General features: G+C 46.1%; 1 protein-coding gene across 1 annotated transcript in view; it reads left to right on the top strand.

Moving 5' to 3' along the window:
- Window positions 1-20,696, top strand: part of HIP1R (huntingtin interacting protein 1 related) — a 513,161-nt gene that overhangs the window by 366,960 nt on the left and 125,505 nt on the right. Inside the window, exons 21-23 of the mRNA XM_085635911.1 lie at window positions 2,124-2,231; window positions 16,220-16,356; window positions 20,516-20,626. Coding sequence (XP_085492037.1) covers window positions 2,124-2,231; window positions 16,220-16,356; window positions 20,516-20,626 — 356 coding nt within the window. The remainder of the gene's footprint in view (window positions 1-2,123; window positions 2,232-16,219; window positions 16,357-20,515; window positions 20,627-20,696) is intronic.

The raw sequence follows: 20,696 nt of genomic DNA, 5'->3' as shown, positions 1-20,696 counted from the left end.
AGGGAGGGAACTTAAGGCCCTTTCAGTCCATCCTCCATTCACCACTTTTGTTTCCAGACAAATTGGTGTTAGGAACTACTGAAGGTTTTGATAGCTTTTCATGTTGAAGTCATCACCCTCGTGACTTTCTTTGCTCCGGCCTCATCCCTCGAAAGATGACTAGAGGCTCCATCAACTGAACCCCAAGAGAGAGATGCACTTTAACCACGATTGAACTAAGGAACATTGGGTGGACGATCAGCTGATTTTGGGGTTCTCTGGGGCGATGAAGGGCAAGACGGTGCAGAAAAGAACCATCTCACAATGAATCGTCCTCTGTATTAATATTTACTTTCTATACATTGGCTAAGAAGCAGCCTTTAGAAGCTCTAAGGGCTTATTCCACAAGGGCCAAAGCTGCTACCAGTTCTTTGACATGTGAGGTGCCTGGTCTCAAGATCTATGAGGCAGCTACTTTGGCATCACTGCACATGTTCATGAAGCACTACTGCCTTGACAATAAGATTTGGCATTTTGACCATTAAGTCCGGCAAGTAATTTTAGTCTGTGCCATTCTGCAGGTTCCCCACCTTGGGAGGCACTGTTTATGTAACTATACACAAGGTGCGGATTCTGCAGTTAGAAGTATCCATCAGAAGTGCAAGTTACTATAAATCTTTCTGGATGATATTTAACCGCAGATTCCTCAGCACCCACCCCGTGCCCCTGTGGAATGACCTTGCGTCCATCACCTATCCGTCTAAAAGGTCCCAGTTTAAGAATCTGCCCCTGTGTTTTTCCAATTCCAAATGGCTCCGAATCTGAGGGAGCTGACAGTATTAAGAAATGAAACTGACGTCAGCAATGCATGGGTGACATGAACAGTGTTAGGTAAAGAAACTGACATCAACGCGCATGGGTGGTGCTTGTATGTGGCTCTAATCTTCACTTCTGGAGTGGAACGAAGTCAATGCGGAGTCTCACGGCACCGAGGGGCACTACATTTTGAGTTTTCCAGATCCGGTCCGGGGCTTGGGGGTATTCGCAAAGTGAACAATCTGCAGTTAGAGCATCCGCCAGAAACGTGTTACCAAAGGTAAGTAACTTGTTGTATAGATTAAAAAGACAAGAAGCTTCTGCACTAGAGCCGAAGGATTGGATAATGGTCAGATCTTCTTCATGCGATTTGCGTTCATCTTCTGCAACTTGCTAGACATGCACTAAAGCACAGCTGCTAGGGTTGAGAAGCCCTTGGCCAAGTATTGTAGTCATTTTTGTGTTCAAGATCTATTTACCCATCGGTATTTCCAAAACAAAGAAGTTGGTTCGGATAAATTTAAGAGGTCAGAAGGCTAATTATCAGCGTTTTTGTGGTGGCATAGTGTAATTGATATGATTGCATGCACTAAGAATAAAATTGCGTGCAGAGATGGAAGCTTGTATACTGTATGAAAGATGTTAGAGGGTGAAGAAATATCATAGATTTCAGGATTTGAAAACCTCTGAAGTCGCTTTACTTAAAGCCATATTTGGAATTATGTCAAAACATGGATCTCTCGATCTTTAGGCAAAGATAATTTTCAAAATCCCACCGACCATGAGAATATTGGCCATGAACGTTCGGATTTGATGTGTTGTAGAAATTCCTAGTTTGAAGATGCGCAATCTCACCAGTATTTATTAGGACTCAGGAGTAAGAGTAACATTCTGAGAAGTTACCCTAAGTTTCATGAGCGGGAAGTGTACTCAAAGGTATCTGTACACAAAAGCATTTGTCGTTTTTTGGCCATGTACCAAAATGAGGGTCGGAATGTATTTTGTGATCGGGAGGCTGTAAAGAGAAACACTCCCTAGGGTTTGCTTAAAAATTGATGCACAAATATGGGAATAATTTGTTAAAAACAGTTTTGTCTGGCGGATCGAAATAATGGTTCCCAGTGAAAATCTGGTCTCTCTGTTCTGCAGGAGCCATTTCACATTTAAGAGGCCTTATCGCTATTTGTGTAGTGATCATGGGGCGGTACTGGTCAGGCTTGGGGTTTGTGACATCACGTTGCTCTTGGTGTACTGAGTGATCTTATGTTTTGCCTTTTATTGCTCTTGTTGTTTGAAAGTTTTAATTCTCTTTTTTTCACATGTTGAAGATGCTACTGGTCTGGTAGCGGCTCTTGCGCAGTTCTCCCACTTGACAGCTGACACCATCGTTAACGGCAGCGCCACATCACATATGGCTCCAACGGACCACGCCGACAGTAAGTCTTCAGTGTGTCACCCTTGCATGTCCTTTCCTCTGTACCTTACTTCCGTTCATTCAACACATGGAGTCCTTGTCTTTCCGTTGTCTCGTGCTGTGATCAAAGCAACGGTGTTAGTCCCGTGCAGAGGTCTGTTACTTTCGCACTCCTGGGCAAAGGGACATGACCCTTCAGGTTAAAGGTGATCTATGCAGTTGAAATTGGGCGTGTACATTAAAACATTGCAGCACTGTGGAAACCGACAGGATCATTCAACCATCTTGCCATGAACCCTTGTCGGTTTTAGTTGATGTCCAGTCCAACCAGAATTTTAGCTAAATGCTTGCTATAATTAAACAAGTATTTGCAATGCAATAGGTCTCGCATTTACGTGAGTTTGAGCTATTGTCATTGCAAATGACAATGCCTTTTATTTTTGTTTCCGTTTTTAAAACATAAATAAAAGGCATTGTTATTTACAATGCAAATAGCTTAAATTCGCGTAAATGCTATCAGATGATCCCTGTTAAAACCAGAGATTCACTCTGCATTTATGCGTTCTGATGTCCACAGTGATAATTAGGGTGAAGTCATTGAACGTATGAACAGTGTGAGATATTGATTAAAATCATGGTGCATACATTCTGACTCGCAGGCGAGGATCGGTTGTGGGAGTGTGGTTGCTACCGAACATACAAAAACAAGACCATCAGTGAAAACTTAACAGAAGATTATTGTACATTAGCAATTCACTCCTATGATGCATTTTCTGTGCTTCAAAGGCTGTTTCCCAGCAGGAAAACCGGCCTAAGAGAGTCAAACAGTGAGACCCACTGTGAGAACTGGCTTCGCTCCTGGTGTAGAGTTACCAGTAAATGTGCCCAGTTCCTGTTTATGTTGAACATTCCAAGAGTGGCGGTGGGGAGGGCAGCGGTTATTCTGAAGAGGGCTGCGGACTTGAAAGCCGGCTTGGAAGAATGCAGTGTGATTGTGTGTACCCCAGTGCTAGGCAACTCTCCAAGCCTTATCGTAAACACGGTAACGAGCACATTCAGCAGCGGAATGGCTGCGGCGGAAGCCGATGCTCTGATTGGATCATCAAAATGATGAAATCGCAGTTCTTAATAATGTCAAAATACGGCAGTTAAATTTTTTCTTAGAAACTCGTAGTCTAAAACCAACCTTGTTTGTGTGCTGCCACGGGCGTCCTTCCGACTGACCCATTTGCATTCCCTCGTGTAATGCAGTCAGAGAGAGCCTGCTCAGGACGAATCAGGGAGGCCAAATACGAAGGGGAAATGTGCACTGAGTATGCAGCACCCATTCCGTGGCAAGTGATGGTTGCAGCCAGAAACAAGCTTTTTTTGTGCACAGCGCTAATTAGAACAGCGCTCTTATTGTGTCGCAGGACAAGTCACACAGTTTAACAAGCCCGGGAGTTGTGTGCGCACGCGGCAGCAAAAGTGAAAGCAGCTGCAGCGTCCCAAGAGTGTAAGGGTGCCCGCGAGCAATGCGCTTAATGAGCCATGACCAGAGAGGAAAGCCAGATGGAGCCTGTGCGCGTAGCCGTGCGCATAACCGCACTCATTAGGCCACACAAAAAGCATGTGGTTGGATTTTTGAAGCCCACTTACTAAAAGTCTCGCCAGAGCAGCGCATACGCTGGCTCGGGAGAGACCTAAAAAGCTTTACCAATTAGTTCATTTTGTTTAAACATAAAAATCTGTAAAATCATGAATATAAAGAAGAAAAATAAAGCTGAGAAGAAACCATTTCCTGAAAACCAACGTCCACCATACCAATTTTTGCAGGCCGAATAGGATTGTCAAAGTCTGCCTAAAATATTTGTTTTGACGATCCAGTCAGCCAAATTAGCTTTAATCCCAATTTTAGACGATCAATAACCTGAACCAGACTCCTTGTAGAGTTGGGCAATGCCAACAGTTAGCAGTCACAATCACTACCATTGGATGTTAAACGGATGCCAGGGTTGCATGGCAGCATTACACTTTATATTTGGGCAATAGTATTGTCCATTTTAAGAATTACCCAATTGGAAGAAATTAGGATTAATAAGTTTTATGTTAAAAATAGCCTAAAACTAATGACTTTTTTTTTTTGTAGAACTCTTTACTGTACTGTTTCCCATTTAGTAGAACTGCAAACAGCAGTTCAGTGGTACTCATTTTATTGACCTCTGAAAGATAAAAGGCAAGCCGGACCGACACTTACTCAAAGCTATCCTGTTCAGCTTGCACACCGTAGGGAGTGATTAACTAGCTAAGCTATCTTTCCAGCTATCCGAATGTTTTCAGACGTTTGTATGGTGGGTGGCGCTATCATCTTTGTAGGCATTGCAGCAGATAATTGTATAACATATGCCCTAGCACAGTGGTTCCCAAATGTTTTAGAACAACAACATTTTGTGACCCACCTATCTTTAATGGACATGACGCAGGGCGATATTTGAATGCAACTACAGCATCGTGTGTTAGCAAATTGTCATTTACAGGCATCACATTTTCTATAGGAATGGGCAGTGAATTTGCACAGACATACGGTTTTCTAGATAAACCTATATAGCACACAAATGATAATGTGTGGAATTTGGGTTTTTGTGAACATTTATCATGTGTGCATCACCAAGTGTCTTGATTTGTTTTTATCCTGTTGAATTCTGTTTCCAGTCCACTTCAAAATTGCAAAAAAAAGTGCTTAATTTTTGCTTTTGTAACTGCTAGATGCTTACAATTGATTTACAGGTATTTACATTCTGTTGCAAAAACCAACACCCTGCACTGTCACAGAATTCTCTTTAGAAACCTCTCACTTTGCAGTCATAGAAAGAAAAGAGAACACCCCATGTAAAAAGAATAAAGCAGCCTGACATTTGACCTCGGTCTTTGAATCACTGGCAAGTGTGACAAGTTAAAGATAGAGTTAAAAGGCAGGGTTATTTATTTGTCTTGACTTTCGTGACCCACGGTTTGGGAAACACCGCCCTAGCACGTGAAAGGTGCAAGCGGAGAGATCTCCCTCGAAGGTAGGAGATGTGTAGTGTTTGCACTATTATTTCAGCATATAGAACACTGGGGTCTGGGTGACCTTCTTGCATGTTGAGGTTTTGCAGTGCCAAGTGAATATTAGCAGTGTAAATAATGTCTCCACAGCTTGGTTTCACAGATGCCACCTTCATTTTCTGTGCTCAGGCGAATGGTTGAGGTTTACAGAACATGCTCGGCACAGGCTGTTTATTTGCCATGCTTTCAGGCCTGTGAAATCGGATAGTCTTGATTGCGTTAAACAAAGCGCCGAGGCCTTTGTGAAGCCCTGGTGTTTACACAGCATTCAGTATTGTGATTGTTAATTGGAAGAGAAGACAGGTCCACTGGGTAATTGGAAGATCTTCAGACCACGTTTGATAGGCCGGGTGGATGGGCAGAGTCGGTTAGAAGCAGACCGCCTCACCCTGGATGCGCTGCTCTCTGCCAGACCATCCGAACAATCGGATTAAACTTGAATGTTCTCACAGAACAGTCGGCCTGGCGCCTTTAAATGAAATGTATGGGTTATGTTGGGTCTAAATAGAACCTTGAGCGAGGATGGGTGCGATTTCCTGCATGCTCTTTTTTCATAACATTTATCCTACCGCGCACCCCTGGGATGCAGGCAGGTGTGTGTGTGTGTGTGTGTGTGTTATAAAAACAGTGAGGTAGCAAGGGGGGGGGGAGGCAGTCCGTCCCAATCGGCATGAGTTCTGTGGGCAACACCCCCTGCTCTACCCGCGACCGTCACAGCAAACGCAGAGATCGCCAGCACCGCCCCCCACTCACTCTCCCTGTCCCCCGCTCCTACCTGCGGCTGTTGCGAGGGATCACCAGCACCCCCCCTCCCCCACCTGCATCTGTCGCAGGGCGACAAACGCAGGGACCGCCACGGGCGGCCAAAGGCCTAGCTACGCCACTGTATGAAAATTAAGTTAATTCTAAAAGAAATGAATGACAGGTTTTGGATCTGTCTGCACTTTCCTCACGTGCATTGACGTCACTTCACCAAAATGCTGCAAGTAGCGAAAGTGCATCGTGTGCTATTTGATCCACAGCAACGCTTCCTCCTATTGGCTGTTAGGAGACTTTGAACTGCCCCGAAGGTCAGCAATGAGCGTGGTGGACACTAGAAGGTCAAAATTACTATTTTAACTCCAGTCGCAAAGTATTTGGTGAAAGAGCAATTTTCCCTCAAATAGTCCAGGAGTCTTATTCAGTATTTCAACTCCAGTCCTGGAATACTTTGGGGAAAGTTATAAATCCCCCAAGTAATTTTAGAAGTCGTTGAAATGTAGTAATTTCGAATGGTAGAAAGTGCTGCCTGAGGGCGCAGCTCGGGGCAAAAAAACTAGTAATACTGGCTAAGGAATGGGTAAGGAGCAGGGCTTTAAGTGGGAAAAAAAAACAGGGTGCTCTAAAAGGGGCGTGGCAAATCTCTTAAAGGGGTGTGGCCTATCCGAATAGGTGCGTGGTCTAAATCAAGATAATTAGCATTGTGTGCTTAAGAAAATCATGTCACATCCAGCAAAGGATAATAAAATAGGCAAAAAGGTATATTTATTAAGTATAAGCCATAAAAGTACCAAACACTTTAAAAAAACATGTAAAAATTATTTACATTACTAGACATGAATCTAAATTTCAATATTTGAATTTAGTGAATAGTGCAAGACAGACATTATCGCCTGGTCAGATACCAAAGAGACCCCTCAGCTAACCTCTGCTAAATAATGGTCAATCTCTCTTCCCTAGAGTGCTGCCCTTTCTATTTCTTCAAGGATTCTTTTTTGGTCTGTGTCTCCGAATCCCCAACGGCATCCGTTTCAGTAATATGGAAGACTCCTCATCGTTTCAGACTGTTCAGCTCCACAAGGTCTCTAGCTATCTGACACTGTTGGACCCCATGCATTCGCAAATATCCTCTCCCGCTCCTGAATGCTGTATGCTAATTTTTTAATCCCCAGTATTGATCAAATATTAATCCACTATGCTCCTGTAGTTGGAATTGTTGTCTTTTTCCACATCGCCAACAGTTCTTGTTTTGCTGCTAAAGTCACTCAGCAGGGACCTTGAAATTCAGTTAATAAAGCGAAATCTCACTGTGGTGCGTTGCACTTATCTTTTGGAAATTCACACGAGTATACCTTTATTGGTAGTAAAATATGCTGGTATAGTGACTTCATCAGTCGTGAACGTATAGCATATATGCTGGTGTTCAGTAAACTACTTCTGCTCACCCTGCACTTGCATTGAGAACTTCTGTTTCCACTGAGCATTGAGATGTCTTAATGCCTGGATAATCCAGCCTGTGCTGCTGCAATACCAATATTTTGAGATCCTTTACTACAAAAATGAGCGCATGTTTTCGGACTCTGATGTTTTGCTTTGCTCTTCTTTGAAAGTAATGGAGCTTCTTAGCTACAGCCAATATGGTATATTTAAAACCAGTTGATTCATCAAAATGTATCTTTTATCCTTAGAGCACTGTTTAGTATGACCGAGTAACTTTCCTTTTTCAAACATAGTTTATTGAATATCTGGTGTCCTGAAGCATCTGTTGGAAAGTCATTTTGAAAAGGGGAATTTGTTCTGCTAGACTGTACACACAGTACGTTGACACTCCATCGAGTGCGTTTGAAGCACACCTTAGTCACATTTTATTGGTGATAATTTGGAATCAAGCAAGACCGTGCTTTATCGCTAAAGGGCCAGCGTAATGTGGAATTTCTCAGTTGTGCACTCGTTTTCAACATTTAACACTCTTCAAACTAAAGCATAGCTTTGATTCACAACCTTTTTGTTACCTACAGAAGTCGGAGGCATACGCTTGTGATTTTGATTTTCGTAAACTTGTTAGAGTGTACTCCTTTTGTGTTCTTTTAATCTGTGTAGCGTTGTTCATATTGAGGAGGAACGGGTAGTAATCTCATAGCGTGGGGGCAAAAGTGAAATTTCAAACTAACCTTTTTATATCCTTTCCACATGGAAAATAATTTTACTTGTCGCCTATCTTGACAAATCCAGCATCTGTGGGCACCCTTCTGACTACTTTCAGAAGAAGCGTTGGCAAAGCCAATAGGTCTCGAACATGGGCAAGCTATTGGCTTTGGCAATGGGGTGGGGTTAGCAAGTGTGAGAGGGGTGGGGTGTTGGAGTTGGATAAGGGGATGATTTAAAAAAAAAGAAAAGCACTGTAGAGCGACCAGCGCTTTTTAGGTGGAAAAACTAATAGAGCTAGTAATACAGGCACTCATTTATAGCGGTTCCATACCTTCGTGTTTGATTGGCGCTATATAAAGCTGCCAAAAATATAAAAAATAAAAAAAAGCATTACCAAAGGTTTGCCAATGCTCTTTTTCTGGCGAGGGGGGAGACAGGTTTGAAAGTAACAATGGGAGGATTTGGGGAATTAAAATAGATTGGAGGTGAATTGAAAGCAAGGACCGGAGTGTGGCGGAGATCTGAAAGTTGTGACAAGAAGATGTGGGGCGGGGGGTTTTAAAAACAACCATGGAAGGGTGGGAAGGTTTGAAAGCAACTACACCAAAATAGAACTTAAGTTTGCAATACACTCGGCAAAAGTGAGCGCGACCCTATTCAATGGTAATTGGTGCTCATGTAAAGCAGACCTATACCTTCGGATCGCATTTGCACTGTATAAAGCTGAAAAAACACAAGCGCGCGCCTCGCGCGGCAGCAGGGGGAGGGGAGAGAGGAGGGGGCCTGCACTTACCTATCAAGATGCGGTTCCACAGGTGAGAAATGCTGCAACCAATTTCCCCAACCCCTCCAATTATTCTATCTTCGGAAACACGGCATGCAAATCATTAAGTGTAGGTCATGCTGGAGCAGGCTGCCTGTGGTCGTCTGCCTCTTCAGTTTTTAATCACCCCACGATGACTTCACTTCCAAGGCTGGCACCACGACGACGTTGCTCCTGCGGTGCAAACAGAGAAGGGAAATCCTGAGAGAAAATGGCTCTCTTAAAGGATTTCCCTTTTTCCAACAATGCTCACCTGGCATGACGTCATGCCGTCGTGCCGTGGACGTCATGCCGTGACCACTACTCAGTGAGGAAAATAAACATGAGCGGATGTGCATGTTCTCACGGCAGTCCAGGGAGAAGAAAAACAAGCATTGGCATACCCAATAGGTCTCGCCTTTGGGACCTTATAAGTGTTTAGCCATGCAACAGTTGCATAACTAAACACTTTTAAGGTCCCAAAAGCGAGACCTATTGGCTATGCCAAGCGGCCGTGAAAGTGATCGCGATCAAACATGAAAGTGAAGGTAATCGCGGTAAAAGCAGCACCCGCGCACATGCACTGTGGCTCTAGGCTGGCCTGGTAGCACTTTTTGGAGCCCTCTCAATAAGTCTCGACAGACCAGCGCATGCGCTGGGTCAGGCGAGACCTAAAAACGGACTACCTTTGAGGCCTGAAAATAGAGACCCCTTTCGAGGCCCCCCCCCTAAAAACTGCCGGTGCACAGACTCCCCCCCCCCCCCCCCCTCTCCAACCCCCCTACTTAATGCCCTGGTAATGAGTAAAAACTAGAGAAACTCGAGAAGGTTCGGGAGTCCTGTTTACCACTGACTTCATGATCTCTGAAAGGAGTAGCAGCGGTGGCAGTGCTAGGGATACCAGTGGGCAGCCAGGGGTAGCAGCTGCTCACCCTAAAGTTGTCCGATCAATTTCATATCACAAGGGAAACTCTCTTGGGCTTACATTTGACTACCCGGTGCATTCTGGGAGTAGTAGTCCTGGTTCACTTCTGTTGGACTAAATACCCACAATACAATAGTTTGTAACGAAAGACTTGACTGGAATAAGGGTCCCTGATGACGTGGGCCAGCATAATAACATTAAGTTCGAGGCATATGAGCTGCAGATTGTACACTTTACATAGATCGCCATCTGGTGTTGGGCCCGGATGTTTGCAGTTTGTTTTTCTTCTTGGACAGTCTTTGGAAGTCACGAGTTCGGTGACTCCTCCTTCGGTCCGTACTGCGCATGGGCTTCGGCTCCATCCTCAGATTGTTTTTTTCCGCCATCGGGCTCGGATGTGATACTTCGTGCTCCGGCTTCGAACTTCTACGGTTCCAGCCTCGACGGAAAATCCTCGTTCATAGAGTTTCTTCATCTATCTTCATCTCTCGAAGAGGCACTTTTCTCGATTCCACACATCGGCACCGGCCTTCGGGCCCTCCTCGACCCCGGTCCCGGCCGATGGAAAGGACTCCGTTCAAAAAGTGCCCAAAATGTGGGTCTAAATTTTCCCACACCGACCTCCATCAGGTGTGTAACCTTTGCCTCTCTCCAGAACACGAGGCTAGAGACTGCCCCGCCTGTAAGTCTTTTCGATCCAAAAAGACCATCCGGGATCGAAGAGCTCGACGCACCATGGCGCACTCATCGACCGCGGCTCCACCGGACATCTTCGGAGACGACACCGAAGCTTCGGGGCAACACCACACCGAGCAGGAGGAAGACATCGTCAGCGCTTCCGAGGCCGACGACTCCGACCTGGAGGACATCACACCGGCGCAGAGGGTCGTGAGTACTCTACCCCCTCCCACCCCCGCGCCCAAATCCAAAGAGACTCCGGTTACACCTTCGCCTTTGGGCCTGGGGAAAACCAAACACGCAGCTTCTATCACCCCACCTTCGGGCCCGGTGTCGAAGCCTCACAAGTCTCACGGCAGCTCGGGCTCGAGCCAGCCGACTCCTGGTGCCGATAAACACCGTTCGGCACCGAAGAAAGTGCCGCCCAGCTCGACTCCAAAGCCACCGGTGCCGAAGCCTGGACTTTCGGTGCAGACGAAACACGAGCACAAATCCCTCGGCACCGACGCCCTGGCGCCGAAGCCTACCTCGACGCCGAAAAAAACTGAGGTTCCCAAAAAACATGGCGCAGAGAAACCACCCAAATCCTCGGCTCCGAAACCATTGGCGCCGGCGGACGATTCGGCGCCACCGGACCTTTTAACACCCGATCCTTATCAAAAAACCTTATCTAAGGATCCAAAGACTGGGCTATTGACTTTGACTGTCAAGAAAAGACATCTTGACACACCAGCTCCTCCTCCACCACCCAAGCGGAAGGACTCTGCCACATCTCCTCTCAGAGTGCCCTCCCCACCACCTCCTACACCACCTCCTCCTCCTCCACCTCTTCCACCTCCTCTCCCTCCCAGGTCTCCGCCACCCTTGCCTCATCATTCCCCGACCCCGTCCCCAGATCCGGATTACGGGGATCCAGATTATGACCCGGCGGACGCCCCAATGGACCCCACACCACCGGGGACCCCAGACCCATGGGAAGATTACCAAAACCCTGACATACCAGATGTGCCTCAAGATGACCTATACCCATCCAGGCCATCTCCCCCAGAGGACTCACTAGGGTTTCACCACTTAGTGCAGAGAGCAGCACACTACCACGGGGTGGAACTACATAGCGAACCAGTGGAAGACGACTTCTTACTGGATACCTTTGATATTCAGGATAAGTCCACAGCCATCCTGCCAATGCTTAAGGGTGTCACCAAACATGCTGCAGAGGTGTTCAAAGACCCTGTCAGGGCCAGGGTCTTAAACCACAGAATTGAAAAAAAGTACAAAGCAGCACCCACAGACCCTACATACATTAAGGGCCCTGCTCCCTTAGATTCCTTAGTTGTGTCCATGCCTAGAAAGCGGTCTAACTCCCAGTCCTCAGGTGAGGCCCCACCGCCAGATAAGGAATCAAAACTCCTAGATGCGTCTGGTAAACGCACTGCCTCGCAAGCCGCGAACATCTGGCGCATTGCGAATACACAAGCGCTGCTTGCGCGTTATGACAGAGCACACTACGATGAGCTTGAGGCTCTTATGCAGCACCTCCCGGAAAAACACAAATGTAAAGCTCATGACCTAATACAGGAGGGAAAGCTCATTACTAACACCTCCATTAAATGTGCCCTCGATGCAGCGGACACTGCTTCTAGAGCCATAAATACTAGTGTCCTGCTTCGTCGTCATGCCTGGCTCAGGATCTCAGGGTTCAAGCCAGAAGTCCACGGATCCATACTAAATCACCCCTTTGACCAACAAAATCTCTTTGGGCCAAAGGTAGACGAAGCATTGGAAAAAATGAAAAAGGACACGGACACAGCAAAGTCTATGGGGGCATTACAATCACAGACCCCTAAACGCTCCTTTCGGCGTTCGTCCTTTCGTAGCACAGGCAGAGGCTACTCCACCGATAGCGCCTCTACCTCCTACAAGTCCCCTCCTCAAAATACCTTCTCAAAGGGCTACCAAAGGGGTGGATACAGGGGCAACAACAATAAGGGCAGGGGCAAAACTAACACCACCCATTCTGCCACCCCGCCCGCACAATGACTTCCCTCCGCTCCCCCCAGACCATCCCACTCCGGTCGGGGGCAGACTGCGACACTTTATCCACGCCTGGGAGTCCATAACATCGGACAAATGGGTGACCCAAATTATTCGGTCAGGGTACTGTCTCGAGCTAACATCTACCCCACCCAATATCCCACCAAGGCACCGTCCAATGTCTCAGGAACATTCCACACTACTCAAACAGGAGGTGCTCTCCCTCCTCCAAAAACACGCTATAGAGCAGGTCCCCGTCAATCAGCAAAATCTAGGGGTCTACTCCCTGTATTTTCTAATACCGAAAAAAGACGGGACCCTGAGGCCCATTCTGGACCTCCGGCCTCTAAATGCATACATACATTCAGACCATTTCCACATGGTCACCCTACAACAAGTCCTCCCGCTCCTCTGTCAGGGAGACTTTCTCACTACCTTGGATCTGAAAGACGCATACTTTCACATTCCAATACACCCTTCTCACAGAAAGTACCTCAGGTTTGTGGTGGACGGTCAGCATTACCAATTCACAGTTCTCCCCTTCGGGGTCACCACCGCGCCACGGGTGTTTACCAAATGCCTAGCGGTAGTAGCAGCACACCTCAGACGTCAGCATATTCACGTCTTCCCTTACTTAGACGACTGGCTGATAAAAGCCGCGTCCTACGACCAATGTGTGCAACATTCAGACAGCACCATCCAACTGCTCCACCAGCTAGGCTTCACGGTGAACTACCAAAAGTCCCACCTCGTACCGTCTCACATAAAGCAATATCTCGGGGCCACTATAGACACCTCAAAAGGTATAGCCTATCCCAACGCAGCCAGGATCGCAAGCATACAAGCCTTGCGCCAAACGTTCATTGCTCAGCACTCTCTCCCAGCGAGAGTGTTTATGAAGCTAATAGGGATGATGGCATCTTGCATTTTCATAGTGCCCCATGCAAGACTCCACATGCGTCCACTCCAAGAGTGCCTAGCGCAACAGTGGAACCAGGCCCAGGGACAGCTGACGGATCTGGTGTTGGTGGACGGCCGCACCCATCACTCTCTGCAGTGGTGGAACACCACAAACCTTTCCAAAGGGCGGCCGTTCCTGGACCCGGTTCCTCAGATAATTCTAACAGCGGACGCATCGCTCTCCGGCTGGGGAGCGCACCTCCTCCACCTCACAATGCAAGGTCTATGGACACCACAGCAAAAGTCGCTCCACATCAACCATCTGGAGCTCTTGGCGATCTTTCTAGCCCTAAAATCCTTTCAAAAGCAGATTTCAGCCAAAGCAGTCCTCATTCGCACAGACAATATGACTGCAATGTATTATATTCAAAAACAGGGGGGGACACACTCTCCCCAGCTCTCCCGCTTAGCCCAGAGCATATGGAGATGGGCAATTCCACAAAACATCTTTCTCCTGGCACAGCACGTCCCAGGCATACAAAACACCATGGCAGATCTGCTCAGCAGACAAACGCAACAACTACACGAATGGGAACTGCATCCACAAGTTCTTCGCCCATTCTTCCACAAGTGGGGGCATCCTCAGATAGACCTCTTCGCCACCCACGAAAACAAAAAATGCCCAAGCTTCGCCGCCAGATACCCACACCCATGGTCCAAAGGCAATGCGATATGGATGAACTGGTCAGGCAGATTTGCATACGCCTTTCCACCTCTCCCACTAATTCCATTAGTGGTCAGGAAACTGCAACAGCACTCCCTCACGCTCATTCTGGTAGCCCCAACATGGGCCAGGCAGCCGTGGTACACCACACTATTACAACTATCAGTGGTACCACACCAAAAACTGCACCTGTCCCCATGCCTCCTAACTCAGAACCATGGAGAAATCAGACACCCGGACCCAGCGCAGCTCAACCTTGCGATCTGGCTCCTGAAATCTTAGAATTTGGGTACCTTAACCTTCCCCCTGACTGCATGAATATTATCAAGGAAGCCGGACGTCCTACCACTCGAGCATGCTATGCCGCAAAGTGGAAGAGATTTGTTGTTTACTGCCGTAACAATACAATCAACCCTTTAGATGCATCCATACAACACATTATATGCTATCTGTTCCATCTTCAAAGGTGTAACCTGGCATACTCTTCCATACGCTTACACCTAGCAGCGATTGCTGCTTACCTGCAAAACAGACAGCATTTATCACTGTTCAGGGTGCCTGCTATTAAAGCCTTTATGGAAGGCCTTAAACGCATAATTCCACCCAGGGCACCGCCTTCTCCTGTATGGAATCTAAATGTAGTTCTTACAAGGCTAATGGGTCCGCCCTTCGAACCACTGCAGAAATGCGAGCTACAGTTCCTCACCTGGAAAACAGCTTTTCTAGTGGCCATCACTTCCCTTAGAAGGGTGAGTGAAATACAAGCGTTCACTATACAGGAACCCTTCTTACAAATACATCACAGCAAAGTGATACTTCGTACAAATCCAAAGTTTCTGCCCAAGGTCATTTCCCCCTTCCATCTCAATCAATCGGTGGAATTACCTGTTTTTTTCTCGCAACCTCAATCTGTTGCGGAAAGGGCTCTACATACACTTGATGTTAAGAGGGCTTTACTGTACTACATACAGAGAACACAACCTTTCAGGAAAACTAAACAATTGTTTGTTTCCTTCTCTCCACCGCATAAAGGCAACCCCATCTCTAAATCAGGGATAGCTAGGTGGATTGTAAAGTGCATACAAATTTGCTATCAAAAGGCAAAAAGAACATTCTCTGTTCCACCTAAAGCCCACTCTACTAGAAAGTTAGGGGCTTCCATGGCTTTTCTAGGGAACATACCCTTAGATGACATCTGCAAAGCAGCCACATGGTCAACACCGCACACCTTCACAAAACATTACTGTGTAGACGTGCACTCCAAGCAACAAGCTAGTGTGGGCCAGGCTGTACTAAAGACACTATTTCAAACCGCTGCAACGGATACCGGTGGTCGCTGCTAAGGTTGGGTACTGCTATATAATCTATGCAAAGTGTACAATCTGCAGCTCATATGCCTCGAACGGAATATGCTACTTACCAGTATGCATCTGTTCTTGGCATGTAGAGCTGCAGAGTTGTACACGCCCACCCGCCTCCCCGGCTACCTGTATCCGTTCCAGTCTCTCTTATTTAGATACAACACACATGGGTTTCTCACTGTTATTACTACGCTCCATCATTTCCCTGCTGGCGAAAAACAATCTGAGGATGGAGCCGAAGCCCATGCGCAGTACGGACCGAAGGAGGAGTCACCGAACTTGTGACTTCCAAAGACTGTCCAAGAAGAAAAACAAACTGCAAACATCCGGGTCCAACACCAGATGGCGATCTATGCAAAGTGTACAACTCTGCAGCTCTACATGCCAAGAACAGATGCATACTGGTAAGTAGCATATTCCTTATCCCTGTTCCCGTGACTTTTTTTTTCCAGTACTCATGTCTTTAAGGATTAGTAGTTTGTGAACATTTTAGGAAAGGGTGCTTTCTTAAGAATGCTGCATTCATGCATTTAACTTGGCAGGGTGTACATTGTGTGCCGTATTTGCTCTTTAATGTCTTCTGTTGCCTGTTCAGGACTGACGGACAGTTGCAGGGACTGTGGTAACCAGACCCTACAGTACCTGCACGACCTGAAGGATAAGCTGTCATTGAAGAACGCGGATCCTGCCAGTGTGAGGAGGACCCTGCAAAGCATCCTTCACCTGGGACAGGTAAAGCATGGCATCCTACTGGTTGTGATTTTACTTTTAACATTGCAGTGGGAACCTATGCAGTCTTGTCATGTAACACGTGTTACATTTGTGTTGTATGCGTGGCTGCTACTGTGCTCCTTCTATATGTGTAAAACCATCTCAGATGCACGTGAGATGAAGGAAGAATGAATGCACAAGGTTTACAGTTGTGTGTTTTTGTGACACTGCCTCTCTTTGGGGTGCCAGACCAATAAAAGTAATTGTGCACTGGGCCAATAAAACACCATATTTGCAACAACTGTAATAATACATCAGTAAGGGGGAGCTTCGGCTCTCGGCAGGCACCGCCCCTCTCACCTCTCAATAATGGTAAGATATAGCTTACTGCATTTTGTGCACCTGCATGCATAATCATTACAGGGGCGGGAGCTGACTGGCTGAGAAGAGCTGGTCACCTTTTAGCTCTGATAGTCATTCACAATTTACAAACCAGCTTCTTTTCCCAATCTTCATTAAAAAACATACATTTAACTGGCTATGTTGGCACAAGGAGAGCTTAGCAGTGAGGACTTCTTGGTATCGAAGGTGACTTTACAATTGTATTCAACGTCTGAGGGGATATTTAGAACTTTTTTTTTCTCTCTATTCTGTATGGAGCATCCTGTTGCTGAAAATGGAACAGCTGCCGTACCTCTCCATTAAAAGTTGGTCCAGAGCCGTTACTGTTGAGTTTGACCATCTCTGTGTAGTCTGGGTGAGGACATCTAGTTGTCAAGAGCCATACTGCTTGCTTTAATCTTCATGCATTCTATCTAAGACCACATGTTCAGTGTAGCTGCAGATGTTCAATATATAGGCTGCCTGTGATGCCATCTTGTGGTTGACAGAAGTACTACATGTTTTAATTTCTAGGGCCTCTGCCCAGTGAAAATGCAGCCTTTTGTTTCTTTATAATCTCCATGAAGACATCCAGGAGCCACTGTTGTGTTGATGTTGTAGAAAAGCAGATGCAGTCACAAAAATCAGAGTAAAGGCACACTGGGCACAGTGAATAGTCAAAGGTCATGGTGTATGACCAGTACATAATAATCTCAATAAAAACAATCTCCTCGACGTTTTGCAGTCTGGCTTCATCCAAAATTGCAGCACGGAAACAGCCCTGCTGCAAGTGATTGATGATGCGCTGCATATACTCGACTCCGGGGAATCGTGTCTTCTGACTCTTCTAGACCTCTCTGCAGCCTTTGACACTGTTAATCATAACACCCTCCTCAACACTCTTCATCAGAGAATGGTATTGGATGGCACAGTGCTTAAATGGTTTGCCTCATTCCTCTCGGACAGATCCCAAATGATCAAGATAGCAAACAGTCTTTCGTCTCCATTGGCTGTAGGTCAAGGCGTCCCTCAAGGCTCTATCCTTGCACCCACTTTGTTTAATCTCTACCTGGAACCATTAGGGAACCTCCTAAGTAAATCTGGGATCCATTACCATCTTTATGCGGCTGACACTCAAATCTACCTCAAGGTGTCTTCCGCACACGATCTCACTACTCGACTCCACTCTCCTCTATTCACAACTGGATGTTAACTCACCAACTCATTCTAAATCCCGCCAGAACTGAATTCCTCCTCCTCTCTACCTCTCTCTCTCCCTCCTCCTGTTCAATTTTGGATGGATCAGCTGAACTTACTCAACAACAAACCCATCATTGTCGACAGCGCTAAATCCCTAGGTGTCATACTTCACAAAAGACTTAATCTAATCTCCCACATCAACTCCATTGCTAAGAACGCACGTTACCAGTTGCGCCTTCTGTGGGGGATTCGTCGGTTCTTCCCAGAAAAAGACTTAAAAACCTTGGTACAATCGCTGGTTCTCTCTAGACTGGATTATTGCAATTCTCTTCTGATGGGCCTACCCAAATCCCACCTCTACCCTCTCAAATCCATCCTCCATTCAGCAGCTCGCTTCATTACAGGGTCTAAACGAAGCGACCACGTCACTCCTATCCTGTCCTCTCTTCGATGGCTTCCGATCGAGGCAAGATCTATTTACAAAACTGCCTGCCTCACACACAAAGCCTTGCACACTTCCTCCCCACCTGGCGAATAAATTTAAATTGTCCTGAGAATCTCAACCTTCTCGCAATGCGGAAAAGCTTCTGCTTGAGCCCCCTCCTTCAAAAGGGAAAGATCAATGGCGCAATCCTTCCCAGGCAATGCTGTGAGAATCTGGAACTCGTTTCCCCCATTGCTCCGTGCCACCTCCTCTACCCGGATCTTCAAAGCAGATCTCAAATCTCTTCTCTTCCAAAAACACTTTGAGAACTAATACTTTAATTCTCAGGCCCTCTAGGAAGTTTGCTCATCATTGAAAATTGGTATTTTTTCCTGTACATTCCTCTCCCTTGCGTGCTGGGTTGGATTATGTGTTTGTGTACCCGTCCTTTTAAGTCTCATATTTATCTTTGTATTGTTCTATTGTCTAACACTTTACTCCACGCTTTATAAAAATGCACTAAATAAAAAATACATGTAGGGTGTTCCTGGGTACATGCTGGCCAGAGGCATTGGCTCGGAGCCTGTGCTGCCTGAGCCAGTTAGTTACTTGGGGATAAGTAAAGAAGAAGGCCAGAAACTTTCAATGATTTGGCGACAATTTTATGTATAGAAAAATAATGGTCTCTCGGTTCTGATTCAGGCTCCTGGCCCGGATGCCTATGGGGGCAATATGGTAATTTTTGTAACATCAATTAAAGCAAATTTACCCACCTATCATTCTCCTTTGGTTTTTATGTTGTGTGCGGAGTATCTCTGTACATAACGTGCTTATTGTACATATGTTTCATAGTAGCCAATTACATTGGCCCCTTGCCACGTGCATTATTAATTGGTGGAGATAGAGCATGTCCTATGCAAATGACACCTTGCAAGGGATGGTGTTTTCATTGAAGAAGGTGATGCCATCTGAGATCATGGGCTGTGGTGAGGGAGAATGCTTTGTTAGATTGGATGGACATTGGCCAGATGAGCGGGCTGTGATGCTTTATTCATTAATTCTATCTACAGTGTCCGTTCCTAATGCTATGCTGTTTAGGCCTGGCTCACCCAGAAGCTGATGAATATCTGACCCTTCTAGGGTGCAATGTTGCCAGAGACCTCGACTAGCGAACGAGGTGCATTGGGATGCGGTTCTGATGACGGACAGGCACAGGAGCCCCTGAGCTGGCCCTTAATGGAAAGGAGCCTTTCCTGGTTTCTTTAGTTTCCAAAGCACTGTACTGCACGACTTGCAGAAAGGATGAAGATGGTCAATTTCCACTTCCCATTGGCAGCAGATCAACAGTGCTATGTTTCCTGGTTTCAAATGTGACTTGCAGAGCCCCTTCTTATTACTTTTGAGAACAGATTGTAAAATGTAAAGCTTGCTATTGTCTCTAGTAACTTGTGCATGACGTGGTCCGCAGATCTGATAATGCCCCTTAGCATACCATAAACGTCCTGCATAGGCTTACTCGGATATTAACCAAATGTCCACTATTCTAACTACTTCATTCTACCTGTTATCCTGTGTTCTCATTGGTTCATCCACATGGATGAGGCCTCATGCCTTCCTTACCCACCCCCCAGCTTCATGGGTTCTTGTTTACAAGCATCAGAGTCGCAGTCTTTCATAACTGCTGACAACATCAGGTACAAGATCACAACTCAAGTCAGTAGAAAACAACGAATGCCTTCCGGCACTTGACTATACATTGAGTCAAGTATTCTTGCAGGCCACGCTGTATGTGAATGTGTACAATCCTCCTCCCGCCATAAGCTATAGTTGCCTCTGTCTTGAGCTCTTGACTCAACTGGCTTTCTAGACTTATCACAGTATCCAGTTCCTGATGATGGGCAAAATATCCCTTTGGTGGACTGTGCTTAAGCAATCTTGGGACTGCGGAAGGCTGTGGGTTGGTTTACCTAAATATACCACCACCCTTGCTTTTAGATTCAGAACTGAGTTGTACATGGCTGCATACCTGCTGTGGTTTGTGGACCCTTTTATAAACATTAACAAGACTGCAATTAGTTTAGTGGTTTTCTGTGCAACTGCAAGTCTTGCTTTTGTACCTGTGCAAGTCTTGCTTTTGTACCCTCTCTAAATATTTCTTTTTTTTATAATCCTCAGGACCTGAGGCCCAAAAGTTTAGACATCAAGCAGGAAGAACTTGGTGACATGGTTGACAAGGAAATGGCTGCCACATCTGCGGCCATTGAAGACGCTGTTCGAAGAATCGAGGTAAGAGGCGTATAGTATCCTTTCCGAAAATAAAAAGTGTAAACTACTGTTGCAAGAAGTGGAGATGGTA

Source organism: Triturus cristatus, chromosome 11 (assembly GCF_964204655.1).
Source record: "Triturus cristatus chromosome 11, aTriCri1.1, whole genome shotgun sequence".
Taxonomy (NCBI): Eukaryota; Metazoa; Chordata; class Amphibia; order Caudata; family Salamandridae; genus Triturus; species Triturus cristatus.
Note: the sequence above shows the minus strand (reverse complement) of the source record. Positions and strands in the feature narration are given on the sequence as shown.